The sequence below is a fragment of the Schistocerca gregaria genome, chromosome 1 (assembly GCF_023897955.1).
Source record: "Schistocerca gregaria isolate iqSchGreg1 chromosome 1, iqSchGreg1.2, whole genome shotgun sequence".
NCBI classification, from domain to species: domain Eukaryota; kingdom Metazoa; phylum Arthropoda; class Insecta; order Orthoptera; family Acrididae; genus Schistocerca; species Schistocerca gregaria.
The window spans coordinates 759,650,817-759,667,281 of NC_064920.1; the positions used below are offsets into that span (position 1 = coordinate 759,650,817).

General features: G+C 41.7%; 1 protein-coding gene across 3 annotated transcripts in view; it reads right to left on the reverse strand.

The window, feature by feature from the left end:
- The window catches only part of LOC126267979 (centromere protein I-like), a 351,312-nt gene that overhangs the window by 210,752 nt on the left and 124,095 nt on the right, over window positions 1-16,465 (reverse strand). For all 3 annotated transcript variants that reach the window (XM_049973330.1, XM_049973337.1, XM_049973346.1), the window contains exon 9: window positions 10,008-10,162. In XM_049973330.1, the coding sequence (XP_049829287.1) occupies window positions 10,008-10,162 (155 nt within the window). The remainder of the gene's footprint in view (window positions 1-10,007; window positions 10,163-16,465) is intronic.

Genomic DNA, 16,465 nt, shown 5'->3' on the forward strand with positions numbered 1-16,465 from the left:
AGTTGATATTCTTCTAAATGAGGGGCAATGAACTGTTGCAAAACATCTAAGTAAATGTTAGCGGTAATGGATTTTTCCATGAAGAAAAACGGTCCCAAAACCTTGTTATGCAGGAGGCCGCACCAAACATTCACTTTTTCACTGTCTTGCTGTAACTGTAAAATAGTATGTGGAGATTCTAAATCACATATACCGACATTATGCCTATGTACCATTCCACTGACATGAAAAGTGGATTCATTGGTAAAGCATATGCGATTTAAGTAATCGTTAGCACCATCAATCCTGTTGAGAATCTCAGTTGCAAATTCAGCACATGACAGCAAATCATTCAGTTGCAAGGCCTGCACGATTTGCACTTTGTATACATGCAACCTATGCCTTTCATGAAGAATCTTCACCACACTTGCTTGTGGCTGATTTAGACGGACTCCGTTGAAACGATTGCCGAACACGATCAACAGTCACATCACTCACAAGTGGTCTGCCACTTTGATGACGATCTTCAACGCTGCCTGTTTCGTTAAACATTTCATAATATTGCTTTACTGATTTAACGTCAGGATGGCTGCATCCATAAGAAGCCCGAAATTTAGACAGAACACTGATGGGTGATTTCGTTCTGTGATACCAAAGCACACAGCAACTAACGTGACTTAAAAGATCACATCAGCATTGTGGACCACTAGCTTCATCTATTGGTCACAACAACTAGTAACACTAACCTATGATGGTTGGTTGGTTTAAAGGCGGGAGAAGGGACCAAACTACAAGGTCATCGGTCCCTTGTTCCTAATACAATAATGCCACACATGTGAGAATAAAACGGACGAAACATATAACACAAAACAGAAAGAAAACAACACAGAGATGCTAGAAACAGAAGACAGTAAAAGATGAAAGCAGATTACAGTGGCTGGCCAACCACGAGAATAAAAAGGGAAAGCCAGCTTCTTTGCAACACATTAAAACCTCCGTCCTAAAAGCACTGGAGTGGAGGACAAAGAGAGACAAAGGACATGTGCTGAAACCTACATAGAGTTATAAAATCCACTCTCACGGTGCTGTGGAGGCACTGTTGACGAACACCAAAGGCAGGGCGCTGGGAAAGTTAAAAGTCGGTCACAGAGCGGCTAAAAGTGGGCAGTCCAGCAAGAGGTGGACCGGAGCCTGCCGAGGACAACTGATTCCCGGCAAGAGGTTTGCATGGAAGAGTTCCACACATTCATAATCTCCTTAATGACTCACAGTTTGTTGTATGTGCTGTTATGCCATTCTGTCTTCCAAAGCCAGAAAACCCAGTGGTGTAAGACAGAACGCAAGTCAGTTTCGGAGATGCCTATCTCCAGATGCAGTTTCCACACAGCCTGTTGGCAAGTTCGCTGCCAAGGATTCCGATGTGTCCTGGGGTCCACACAAACACCACGAAACGGTGGGACTGTTCCAGGGTATAGCTGGACTCCTGAATGAATGCTACCAAAGGGTGACGAGGGTAGTACTGGTCGATAGCTTGTAGGCTGCTCAAGAAGTCAGTACACAGGAGAAATGACTGGCCAGGGCATGAGCAGATGTACTCAAGAGCACGAGATATGGCCGCCAGCTCTGCAGTGTAAACACTGCAGCCAACTAGAAAGGAGTGCTGCTCAATATGTCCTCCATGAACATATGCAAAGCCTACGTGACCATCAGCAACTGAGCTGTTGGTGTAAACCACTTCAGAGCCCCGGATGTCAAGAATTGGGAGGATGTGACAGCGGAGAGTGGCAGGGTTAACTGAGTCCTTAGGGTCATGCAAAAGGTCCTGGCGAAGCTGCAGCCGAGGTGTGCTCCATGGAGGCGTACATGAATGGACTACAAGTAGCGATGGTAAAGGAAAGGACTCCAGTTCGAAGAGAAGGGACTACACGCAAACCGCAATTGTTAGACCCCATCTGGGCCGCCAATGCGGGAGATGGACTGCTGTGGGCGGGAAAGGAGACGGTAATTCGGATGCTTAGGGGCACAAATGACGAGCAGTGGCACCCGTCTGATCTGCAGTGGATGGACACCAGCCTCGTCCCAAAAGCTCCTGTCGCTAATTGAACCCCATGGTAGTGCACAGGGTGAAGTAAATGCAATGCTGAAGGCGCTGCCGAACCATAAACCACAGTCCCATATTCAATTCGGGATTGGACAAGGGCTCTGTAGAGCTACAGCAGCGTACAGCGATCTGCACCCCAATTGGCAATGCTCAGGTAACGGAGGGCACTGAGGTGCCGCCAGCACTTCTGCTTAAGCTGACGAAGATGAGGGAGCCAATTCAATCGAGCGTCGAAAACCAGTCCTAGGAATTGATATGTCTGCACTACTATGAGTGGATTGTCATTAAGGTAATTGCGGGTTCCGCATGAACGGCACGATGCCGACAGAAGTGCATGACACACGACTTTGCTGTTGAAAACTGGAAGCCCATGACTGTGCCTTGTGGATGGCTCCCTGGAGGCACTGCTCAGCAACAACAGTACTGGAGTAGCAATATGAAATGCAGAAGTCATCTGCATACAGAGAAGGTGAGACGGAGGGACCGACAGCTGCTGCTACACCGTTAATGGCCACTAAAAAGAGGAAGACACTAAATACAGAGCAGTGCAGGACTCCACTCTCCTGAATATGGATGGAACTATGGGAGTCACCAACTTGGACACAAAAAGTACACAGTGACAGGAAGCTTTGCATAAAAATCAGGAGTGGTCCCCGGAGACCCCACTCGTACACCGTGGCAAGGATATGACGTTGCCACGTCGTGTCATATGCTTTACATAAGTGAAAAAAAGACAGCAATCAGGTGTGAAAAGGCTAGGGTAATTCTCCGGCACAGAGGCTCGAGCATAGTGTTCAGCAAAGTGCTCGGCAATCGCGTTTGCGTTGGTACATAACTAGCCATTTATGGTAACACTGGGGACAGCTGTTGGGGCCTGGTACCCAAAAAGACATTTGATCCTTGCCTAGAATTGGTCTCCTCCTTCCGTTGTCTGATAAGATAGCGAACACGGGCACGGAGCCGTTTCAAGGCTATTAGGTGCTCCAAGGAAGGGTGCCACTGTAGAGCTCACCGACACTCCTTAATTGCTTCAAAGACTCCCGGCGACCACCAAGGGACTGCCTACACCTCGGGCACCCTAAAGAGCGAGAGATTGCCTTTTCTGCTGCAGAAACAATTGTGCTTATCACCTGCTCAACCAACACATCGATGTTACCATGTGGGGGAGATTCAGCAGGGATAGTAGAGGTCAAACTTTTCCAATCTGCCTTGTTCAAAGCCCATCTGGGCAGGAGTCCGTGCGCCTGATGCTGAGGCAGTGACAGGAAGATGGGGAAGTGGTCAATACCACACAGGTCGTCATGTGCTCCCCAGTGGATAGAATAGAAGTCCTGCACTGCAAATTGATAAATCAATGGCCGAGTAACTACCATGAGCCACACTGACATGTGTGGAGGCCCCAATATTTAAGAGCCAGAGGTCAAATTGCGACAGTAAAGCTTCGACATCTCTGCCTCGGCCAGTAAGCATGGTACCACCCCACAAGCGGTTGTTGGCATTAAAATCTCCCAAAAGTAGGAAAGGTTTAGGGAGTTGATCAATCAGTGCAGCTAATACATTCAGGGGTACTGCATCATCTGGAGGAAGATATACATTGCAGACAGTTATTTTCTATGGTGTCCTTATTCAGACAGCCACAGCTTCAAGAGGGGTTTGAAGGGGCACAGTTTCAGTACAGACGAAGTTCAGGACATAAATGCAAACTCCACCTGACACTCGATTATAGTCGGTACGGTTCCTGTAATATCCCTTATAGCCGTAGAGGGCAGGGGCCGCATTAGCATGTGTAAAGCCTAACAGTTTCCGTAGCTCTCAGCCAGGCAGTGGAAAAAACCTCCGTTATTCCACTGTAGGATGACATCGTGAGACTAGGAAGGAATGGAAGATTCAATGAGGCAGTTTACACTTCAGAGTCATTTGCTGCCACCGATTTATTGCCTGAGCAGTCTACATCCATTGTGTCTGAGGGTTTGGTGAGATCTAGGTTCTCAGCAGACACCAAAATCTCCTTCCCCATCCTCAGCCACAGAGCTTGTAGGTAGCGGTGGTGTGGGTGCCATCACAGTTTCCTTGGTCTTAGGTTTCTTCTTCTTGGATTTCTCTCACTGCTCCTTGGGTTTCCCTAGTTGGGAGGACTTCACTGGCTCAGTCTCCGGCACTGAGGATGAGCGAAGCCCTATGACCAGCTGCTTTTGGGTTCTTCAGCCACTGGCAGGAGTTGTGTTTCCCACTAGAATAAAACTGGGAAGGGAGTGACCTAGCAAGAGAAGCCGAAGAAGACTTACACTTCTCCGGCTAAGAAGTGGGGACTCTTCGGGAAAATTTTGAAGAATGGAGGAACAAACCCAACAGGGATCCATCAAGTAAAGGCCAAAATGTGTGAAACTTCTTTTAGTCGCCTCGTACGACAGGCAGGAATACCTCAGGCCTTTGCTAACCTCCAGACCCGCAGGGGGGACACTAACCTATGTAACGGCATCAAATGTAACTTATTACATGAAACTGTTATTCTGTTATAAGTTTTTGTAATCAGGGCAAGACTTTGTGCCCACCCTGTACACACACACACACACACACACACACACACACACACACACACACACACACACACACACACACACACACACAAAACTTACATCAGCACACATATAGTCACAGAAAAAACAGTTGAAACTAAACCTGAGAAACAAATGAAAATGTACATACAGCATGTTGTTGTTGTTGTCTTCAGTCCAGAGACTGGTTTGATGCAGCTCTCCATGCTACTTTATCCTGTGCATGCTTCTTCATCTCCCAGTACCTCCTGCAACCTACATCTTTCTGAATCTGCTTAGTGTATTCATCTCTTGGTCTCCCTCTATGATTTTTACGCTCCATGCTGCCCTCCAATACTAAATTGGTGATCCCTTGATGCCTCAGAACATGTCCTACCAACTGATCCCTTCTTCTGGTCAAGTTGTGCCACAAGCTCCTCTTCTGCCCAATCCTATTCAATACTTCCTCATTAGTTATGTGATCTACCCATCTAATCTTCAGCATTCTTCTGTAGCACCACATTTCGAAAGCTTCTATTCTCTTCTTGTCCAAACTATTTATCGTCCATGTTTCACTTCCATACATGGCTACACTCCAAACAAATACTTTCAGAAATGACTTCCTGACAGTTAAATCTATACTCGATGTTAACAAATTTCTCTTCTTCAGAAACGCTTTCCTTGCCATCGCCAGTCTACATTTTATATCCTCTCTACTTCGACCATCATCAGTTATTTTGCTCCCCAAATAGCAAAAGTCCTTTACTACTTTAAGCGTCTCATTTCCTAATCTAATTCTCTCAGCATCACCCGACTTAATTCGACTACATTCCATTATCCTCGTTTTGCTTTTGTTGATGTTCATCTTATATCCTCCTTTCAAGACACTGTCCATTCCGTTCAACTGCTCTTCCAAGTCCTTTGCTGTCTCTACCTATTCCGAATTTTTCTTTTGTTTCCTTTACTGCTTGCTCAATATACAGATTGAATAACATCGGGGAGAGGCTACAACCCTGTCTTACTCCCTTCCCAACAACTGCCTCCCTTTCATGTCGCTCGATTCTTTTAACTGCCATCTGGTTTCTGTACAAATTGTAAATAGTCTTTCGCTCCCTGTATTGTACCCCTGCCACCTTTAGAATTTGAAAGATAGTATTCCAGTCAAACATACAGTTTATGGCAGCCAAAATGCTATACATCGAAAACAGTGACCAAAAGGAAAAGTACAAACTCTCAAGCAGTTTGCCACATGAGAGAAAGCTGTTTGGTTTAAAAATAGTGAATTAGATGCTGATCTGTAAGTACCTTTACATTTTATTACGAAAACTTCAACAAACTGTTTTAAATTTATAACACATAAGTGCAAATGATAACCTGTATGAGCAAAATATTTCAAGAAAACACCTGAAGATGCCTTGTAACTAAGGTGAAATGCATCTGAGCGCACAAGATAAATAACAAAACAAGATAAATAACAAAACAAGATAAATAACAAAATGTGTTTCCTTTTGAACTATTGTAATTTATATACACATGCTGCAGCAGAAGAAATTTATTCCACAAATCTGCTGGAATTTTCACATGTACTGCTAAGCTCAAATACTGCATTCCATGTTTCCTTAGCTAGCAGTTGTCTGAAAGTGCCCACATTTTATTCACTTAGAATTTTTTGTTCTTTAACTGAATCTGTTTGCACTGTTGTTTCAGGTATTGTATGGAAAGCAATATACTGTCTGTTATGGTCATTTGAACTTTTCCAATCTGGAAGCCATTATTTTCTGTGTTTATAAATATCTGGTCAATAGTTTTACATGTGTTTTTGTCATTGTTGTGGAATAGTTTATAGTGGTCTGTAAGTTATATGTTGACAGTGCGGTCATGAGATTTTGGTTTTTTCATTTGAGTTTTCCTGGAAATTTATGTTAAAATCACCACAGAGGCAATGGAAAAGGCATGCGAAGTTCAGAAGAACGCGAAATCCCGAAGATGGGCTAAAATTTACAGACGCGCAAAATTTGGCACGGACTTCGATGCGAGATGCCTTTAATAGGTTCCACAACGAAACATTGTCTCGAAATTTGGAAGAAAATCCGAAGAAATTCTGGTCGTATGTAAAGTACACAAGCGGCAAGACGCAGTCAATACCTTCGCTGCGCAGTGCCGATGGTACTGTTACCGACGACTGTGCCGTTAAAGCGGAGTTATTGAACGCAGTTTTCCGAAATTCCTTCACCAGGGAAGACGAATGGAATATTCCAGAATTTGAAACACGAACATCAGCTAGCATGAGTTTCTTAGAAGTAGATACCTTAGGAGTTGCGAAGCAACTCAAATCGCTTGATACGGGCAAGTCTTCAGGTCCAGATTGTATACCGATTAGGTTCCTTTCAGATTACGCTGATACTATAGCTCCCTAGTTAGCACTCATATACAACCGCTCGCTCACCGATAGATCTGTACCTACAGATTGGAAAATTGCGCAGGTCGCACCAGTGTTCAAGAAGGGTAGTAGGAGTAATCCATTTAACTACAGACCTATATCATTGACGTCAGTTTGCAGTAGGGTTTTGGAGCATATACTGTATTCAAACATTATGAATCACCTCGAAGGGAACGATCTATTGACACGTAATCAGCATGGCTTCAGAAAACATCGCTCTTGTGCAACGCAGCTAGCTCTTTATTCGCACGAAGTAATGGCCGCTATCGACAGGGGATCTCAAGTTGATTCCGTATTTCTAGTTTTCCGGAAAGCTTTTGACACGGTTCCTCACAAGCGACTTCTAATCAAGCTCCGGAGCTATGGGGTATCGTCTCAGTTGTGCGACTGGATTCGTGATTTCCTGTCAGGAAGGTCGCATTTCGTAGTAATAGACGGCAAATCATCGAGTAAAACTGAAGTGATATCAGGTGTTCCCCAGGGAAGCGTCCTGGGACCTCTGCTGTTCCTGATCTATATAAATGACCTGGGTGACAATCTGAGCAGTTCTCTTAGATTGTTCGCAGATGATGCTGTAATTTACCGTCTCGTAAGGTCAGCCGAAGACCAGTATCAGTTGCAAAGCGATTTAGAAAAGATTGCTGTATGGTGTGGCATGTGGCAGTTGACGCTAAATAACGAAAAATGTGAGGTGATCCACATGAGTTCCAAAAGAAATCCGTTGGAATTGGATTACTCGATAAATAGTACAATTCTCAAGGCTGTCAATTCAACTAAGTACCTTGGTGTTAAAATTACAAACAGCTTCAGTTGGAAAGACCACATAGATAACAGTGTGGGGAAGGCGAGCCAAAGGTTGCGTTTCATTGGCAGGACATTTAGAAGATGCAACAAGTCCACTAAAGAGACAGCTTACACTACACTCATTCGTCCTCTGTTAGAATATTGCTGCGCAGTGTGGGATCCTTACCAGGTGGGATTGACGGAGGACATCGAAAGGGTGCAAAAAAGGGCAGCTCGTTTTGTATTATCACGTAATAGGGGAGAGAGTGTGGCAGATATGATACACGAGTTGGGATGGAAGTCATTACAGCAAAGACGTTTTTCGTCGCGGCGAGACCTTTTTACGCAATTTCAGTCACCAACTTTCTCTTCCGAATGCGAAAATATTTTGTTGAGCACAACCTACATAGGTAGGAATGATCATCAAAATGAAATACGAGAAATCAGAGCTCGAACAGAAAGGTTTAGGTGTTCGTTTTTCCCGCGCGCTGTTCGGGAGTGGAATAGTAGAGAGATAGTATGATTGTGGTTCGATGAAGCCTCTGCCAAGCACTTAAATGTGAATTGCAGAGTAGTCATGTAGATGTAGATGTAGATGTACTATTAGATTTTCCTTATTAGCGTCAAGTTTACTGAGTGCACCGTCTAGTTCCTGTAGGAGTATATGTAAGCCTTATCTGGGCTTCTGGGCAGGCAAATTATAATTGCTTTTAGTGAAGCAATGTATATAGCTGTTATTTCAGTCTTCACTTTTGCAGCATCTCTAAGGATATTAAGCAGAAATGTTTCATGTTACTTCCAACAAAAAAATGGCTGTCCCATCATGGGCAGACAATATTCTACAGAATGATGAGGATAGAGTTAATTTTGGTAGTTTTAAACTGCAAGCATACTACTGCCTGACGAATGTTCACTTAAGTATATATCATAAACTTCCTTCAGATCAATTGACATTTACAAATTTGCTAATTTTATTGGGAAGTGATTCTACATTCTGATGAAAGAGTATAAATTTTGTACTTTTGTCAAGTCCAGGCAATATGTAATTGACCACTTACTTCCTTTTTCGCCCACCCATTTTCACAATGATGTCTGCCTAGTCTTCGTTTTTAGCCCCGTCATGCCATATTAGTTTCCCTTATTTACACACACCTGTTACATTCTACTGAGAGTTACAGACCTCAGTCTATTTAAAAGTGCCAATATAAATCTTTTGTATTGTCAACACAGCAAGGTACAAATTTGTCATGAAATCTTTGCTGAATTTGAATGGAAGGAAAGGGAACATTTCATTCTTGGAAAGAACTGAATATTTAAGATATTTAAGATGGGATACAAGGAATCTCCAGACAGATTCACAGGTATGACCAGAATTTGCATTTTAGTCATTGCCCAGTATATAGTTACAGTGTTGGTGTGTTACTATACAATCTATGCTCTGGTGAACAGTAAAATATGCATTTTCGAAATGACTCTTAGACAGTGGTTAAGCCATTCCCCATAACATCCTGGAGGTGTTAATCGAATAAAGCAGGAGGGCCTCTGTGAAGACTGAAAAATGACAGGGTGTACTGTCAAATTAAGGTGTGTGTGCAACCATGGATTGTGTGTGGATGAATCTATCACTAACAGCATTGTCTGTGAAAGTTAAGGGTCTGAGTTGGAATATTGACCCAGTGCACAGTTTTTATATGTCATAAAGTTTCACTTCTGCACACACTCTTCTTTAGAGTGGAAGATTCATTGTACAATAATAATCCTGTATCTTGATCTCCAGCCTGACTTAACAGATTATTTTCCCTATCCATCATGTCAGAGGGTGGCACAGATTTGGTACATTCTGTCTACCAGCCCTTTTCAACCAATGTGATTTAGTCTCCTTCCAGGTGCCTTGACATGAACAGCACTGGACAATGACAAAATTCTCTCTGCCACCCTGTGTTCTGGCCACGCTTCACTTTCACTCATTGTTTTCAACAGAAACAGTCTGCTAAGCTTGACAACACAGAAGGTGCCAACTCCTCCTCTGCCACCTAATTAAAGTAAAGTTCATCGCCTCCACACTTCCCTTACCCCACTATTACAGATCCCCCCCCTTTCCCTGTGCAGAGTCATCTTTCGACATGACATGCATTACAATACAGATTTAAAGCAATTTTATGGCACTGACCTTCATCAAGTATGTTGTGGAGTTGATAACTGAAGCAAAAAAGGAGAGTATTCTGGTGAAACGTTAGCATATGTCTGCCCAGTTCACTCCGAAGCAATGATATTGTCACATTAGGTGTCTCCACTGACAGCTCAAAACGTGCCAAAGACTCCAACCTGAGAAAAAGTTAGTTATCACCTGAACTGAAAGCAGTACCAATTCATACAGTACAACATATTAATTATTTAAAATCAAAACAGATACATTTGCATGTCTCTTGGCCATACTCCATTTATTCCTGTTTCACCAACTGGGAAACAGAAATAAACTATTAAATAATTTAGGAGTAAAGGAGACCACTCACCACACAGCAGAAGTGTTGTGTCATGCCTATGACACAAAACAGAAAGAAAACTTGCTATCTTCTTTCAGAATAAATGCTTTGTCAAGCTACAGTACGTACGTATGCATGCTGTGCCCGTGCCCACACACACACACACACACACACACACACACACACACACATTGTGCTGACTGCACATACAATATTGGGATTGCAGTTTGGCAGGTGGACCGGGGTGGGGATTGTATCAGGTGGGAAGGGTGAGAAAGGAGTTGGAAGCAGGAGGAGGGGTTAGGGATGGGTGGGTAATGGCAGCTTACCAGCGAGTTATGGGTAAGGGAAGCTGGTAGGTACATGGACTAGGTATTGTGACACTTTGTCACTAGAGCCCGTGAGGTCCAGCATAAGATAAAGATGCCATGGTCGTGTGGACTGGGAAGGGAAAAAAGGACAGTGGAGGGTAAAACTGTTGGTGGAGGGTGTGAAGACAGTGGAGATGGATGCCAGGAGGATTATGGGAGTGAAGGATGTGTTATGAGGAAATTTCCCATCTATGTAGTTCAGAAAATCTGGAGCTGGAGGGAAGGATTTAGATGCTGTGGGTTGTGAAGTAGACACTGAACGTGGGCTTGTTGTGCTCAGCAGCATGTTGTGCCACTGGGCTGTTCTTGGCTACAGTTTGGTGGTGGCCATTCATTCTGGTGGACAACTGGTTGGCAGTTATACTCACATAAAATGTCATGCAGAAATTGTGGCACGGCTGGTATATTACACCCCTGCATCTGATGGGTTAGGGGTACCTGTGGCAGGACTGGAGTAAGACGTGCTGGCTGGGTGAATAGGTCTTCCACAGGGGTACGTCATTCCTTTTAAGATGATTCTTGTGGATGATAGGAGGATTAGGAGTGTGTCGGTATATGGCAAGGGAAATTCTTTGTGGGCTAGGTTTGGGGGCAGTGTCTGTATGTTAAGGCGTTTGTGAGGCCTTGAGCATACTGGGTAAGGAAATCGCATCACTGCAGATACGATGTCTACACAGGGTAAAAAGATGTGTTTGATATGTAAAGATGTGTATAAGTGACCATCAGAGTGTGGGGAGGTCTACATTCAGGAAGGTAGCACATTGGGTTGAGGAAGATCAGGTGAAGAAGGTGGGAGAAGTTGTTGAACTTATGGAGGAATGGGGACAGGGTGTCTTGCCCTGTGTCCTGCTTATGAAGATGTCATCAATGAATGTGAACCAGACAAGCAGTTTCAGGTTTTTAAATGCTAGGAGGGTTTCCTGTAGGTGACCCATACACTGGTTTCCAAAGGAGGCTCTTGTGGGTACCCATAGCTGCACCAGAGATTTGTTTCTATCCATTCCCCTCTAAGGAGAAGTAGTAGTAGTAGTAGTAGTAGTAGTAGTAGTAGTAGCAGCAGCTTAATTCATCCATAGGACTCTTTTTACAAGGATATAGTAGTAGTAGTAGTAGTAGTAGTAGTAGTAGCAGCAGCAGCTTCATTCATCCATAGGACTCTTTTTACAAGGATATAGGACATGTTAAAGTATTTACAAGTTTAGACCAATTTAAAATAACCTAATTTGTATACATATATATTTACAGACTTATAGTTAGACATAAAAATTAGCCTTACTCATGGTATACAATACTTTTTTCTACAAATGATGACGATGAGTCCCATACTTCTTTACAGAGCATAGGAGAGCGACGCGGGAGACCCGCGCCACCTTACTTGGCAAGGTCCTAGTGGAGGTGGTTTGCCATTGCCTTCCTCCAACCGTAATGGGGATGAATGATGATGAAGACGCCACAACAACACCCAGACATCTTGAGGCAGGAAAAATCCCAGACCCCGCCGGGAATTGAACCCAGGACCCTGTGCTTGGAAAGTGAGAACACTACCGCAAGACCACGAGCTGTGTGTAATGCCACACTGTTCACTCATATTACTGCACACTATACACACATTGTTTCATAACACTTTACTCATTACACAAACACAACACACACAACACACACACACACACACACACACACACACACACACACACACACACTGATGATTTCTGTAACGCAACTTCCCATTTACTATCCCGAAAAACTGAGTCAGCTTCGCTCCATAATGAGTGAGATGTTGACCTCATCTAAGTAATCCTTCAACATATAAAATGTATTGCATAACACACACTTTTTAACTGCCTTTTTAAATAAGTATATTTTTGCAGTTTCTTTATCTCTTTTGGTAATTTATTGTACAGTTTTATTCCTTGACAGAAAACAATGATTTGAGTTTTATGTTTATTTTTTCTTGGTAAATGTAAGTATATCTCGTGTTACATGGTCATTAACAGAGCTGTTTGTGCAGTAATTACCAATGTTATTTTTGATGTGTATAACTGACTGGTAAATGTATTCACATGAAACAGTTAAAATCCCCAGTGTTTTGAACAGATCTAGTGTTTTTGGTTATTATTCTAATGGCTCCTTTATGGGGTATGAAAATTGCGTTCATGATTTGTGCGTTTGTTTCCCAAAAAGAATGCCATAGCTAAGAATTGAGTGTACATATGAACAATATGTAACTAAAAGACACTACATGTTACACACTGATGACAGGATTCTAAGGGCATAACGTGCTGATGACATTCTGTTTGCAAGTACCTTTGTGTGTTCGCACCACTTCAACTGAGAATCAATATTCACTCCAAAAAATTTTGAATTTGTTACACGGTCTATAGAGGTGCCATCTACATTTAATTTAACATTGTACTTTTCCTCTTAAAACTGAAATTCATGGCATTAGTTTTCTTTATGTTCAATGTCACTTTATTGCTTATTGGCCAATCATAAACTTCCTTGAGAGTTTCATTTGCTTTCTCAGCAAGGAGCGCTCTTGTTTTCTCCGTGACTATAATATTGATGTCATCAGTGAAGAGAATTTTTTCACCATGAGTAACACTAGTGGGAAAGTCATTGATGTATATCAGGAACAGTACTGGTCCTAATATGCCACGTGGCGGAACCCATATATTAATGTATTTTGGTTCTGATAAGTGTTTTACTAATTGTTTAAATCTATTTGAAGTATGTGTTATCTCTACTCTTTGTACCGTATCTGATACTCAGCTCATTCCTCATGCTTCTAATTTATTTAATAGGATCTTGTGGTCAACTGTATCAGATGCCTTAGAAAGATCCAAAAATATGCCTGTGTCTCACTCATCTTTATCAAGAGCATCAAGTACAACTTTTGTGAATTCTACTACGGCTGACTTTGTATTTTTAGCCGCTTCGGAAACCAAACTGTGATTCACTTAAAAGATTGTATTTATTCAGATAACTCACTAATCTGTCTTTCATAATTGCTTCTATTATTTTTGAGAATGCTGACAGCAGGGGCTGGTAATTTTCTATGTCTTCTGCATTACCTTTCTTAAGCAAAGGTACAACTCTCACCTGTTTTCAGTGCTCTGGAAATGTCCCTGATGTGAAGGATTCATTTATTATATTTGTTAAGGGGCCTTGTATAATCCCTGTGCATTGTTTAAGTACACAGATTGGTACTTCATCTAAGCCTACTGACTTATTATTTTCAAGTTTCTGAACATTTTTATTGACTTCATTCTCTGTGGTTGGAAGTAACAACATTGCATTTAGTGCAACATTATTTACAGGTGTTATATTTGCTTTGGAGAATTTTTGCTGTAACTTCTCTGCAATACTTGAAAAATGCTGGTTTACATAGTTTGCTAAGTGTTGTGATCATTTATTACCTTATCCCCCTCCCTTAACAGTATGTTATTCTGCGATTGTTTGCCTCTCCCCGTTTCCTTTTTTATAACATCCCAGACTGCTTTGCTTTTATTCTCTGCATTATATATTATTTTTGTCATTAAACGACTTTTTCGCAGCAGTCACCACTTTCCTATAGATCTTTTTGTATCTATGATAGAAATTTAAGAATTCTGTATCATTGCAAATCTTTTTCATGGAACTGAAGTTTTTAAGTGTTTGGGAGGACTTCTTAATAACTGTTATTATCCAACTGTTTTTGTGAGATGATACAGACATGCATACTTTTGGAAATGCCTTTTCAAAGTTCAATTTAAACAATGTGGAGAATTTCATATTCACATTGGTTTCCTTATACACTTCCTTCTAGCTTTGTATTTCTAGTTCTTTTCAAAAATCTTTTATTTTGATTTCTGATAGATGTCGTTTATAGGCTTGTAGTTTAGGGAATGATTCAATGCCTGATTTTACTGTTGTTATTTGACAGAGATGGTCCGATAGTCCGACATCTTTTACAGCTACATCACATTTTTCCCTATCCATATTTATGGCCACACTGTCAATTACTGATGCAGTCACTGTAGTAAACCTTGTTGCACTATTGACCAGTAGGGACATGCCAAAACTTTGAAGGATGTTTATGAAGGTGCTACTGGATTCATTTATGATTCTAGTGTTGATGTTAATGTCCACACACAGAATTACGTTGGCCTTTGTACTTGAGACTTTATCTAGAACTTCTGTTAATTTACTGAAAAAAGTGTCCACACTACCACTGGGAGATCTATACACACACAAAATGAGTAATTTCTTGGTGATATCAAGCCCTGTTAATTCAACAGATGATATTTCAAAGTGTTTGTCTTCACTTACTGTACTGTGCTCCTTTTCTGATATAAATGCATGACCCTCCACCCCCTGAAGTAGTTCTGCAGTAAGAGTTTGCCCTTTCATACAAATATAATACTAGATGTTGGATTTCTGTGTCTCTAAACTAGTGCTCAGTAATACAAACTACTGTGCAGTTCAAAGATTGGAGCTCAACTTCTAATAGTTGTATTTAATGTTTTGATGGAGGATTGTTAAGTCTGTGAAATGCACCATGTTACTCTTTCCAGTGGTGTGTGTAATATTTGAAGTGTTAAAATCTGTCTTGTGAGTGATTGTTTCAGTATTTTTTAAACTGCTGGAGATACTCTTTAGGCAGGGGAACCTGTTGTCTGGTTTTACCCTAAAAATGTGAGTGAGGACCTAGTTGCTCAGGACAGGGTGTATACGTGGACAAATAAAAAAAAATCCTGGATTTTTCCCAGATTTCCTGGTTAAATATACACTTTCTCCCAGGTGACAGTATATTTTCCTTTATCAATCCTTTGAATGGTTACGGTTTTATACACGGGCGTACAATTTCCCCGGTGCTTTAGAAAACGAAACTCAGGGAAAAAGACATGTTTTGGAAATGTCTTTGATGTGCAGCAACATGTACAATGCGTATTTTCGTATTACGAAAGTATACATTGGAATTCCACCAAACACCACATGTTACTTTCCGAATCATTGAAATCGAGATTTCGATGCACTTTTGTAAGCCGTTCGTAGCTCATGTCATGTGATCTCGCCAGCCGATGACAGTGGATATTCAGAGCATATGACACGTGATGTAGTGAGCCATCAGCAACATCACTGTTAAGTAGCACGAAAACACAAACAGGGAAAGTTAATACTTTAAATTAATATACATAGTGTTGCTATGAGAAAAACAAAGCTTTCACATTTAATATTGGTCTCAAGCTGCAAGAGAAGCTAAGCTTTCGCATATATTGTTGACCTTTTTTGCGCGTGTTACACTTTACGATATATCACACAAATGTGCCAGTAAAATTCGAAACTCTTCTAAATGGCTCATCATCAAAGAGTTTATTTTTAAATGAGAGTCAAATGCTCTGTGATTTAATAAATTCATGGTACATTCTTGCACATACTTCAACTTACGTAAAAGGATATTTACTTTGAAAGCAACGCTTTTCAAACCACTATTCGCAATATATTCCCGCGACCTGATAGAAATTGGTTCGTTTCAGCAGTTGCCAGAAAGTGCAGATAACAGGCAACACTGTGCTTGGATAGCTATCCTGATGTAGGAAGCCGGTATGTACGTACGTGTAAAACATTAAAAGATCATACATTATGTCATAAAAGAAACAAGACATCAGAGGATACTGCAAGAGCATTGGAATTTCGTGAACCATATTAAAATGTGCACATTTAAAGCGCATACTTAAAGGGCACATCCATATATGCAGATTCCCAATGAAGTTGACCTCGACCTGATATTAAGC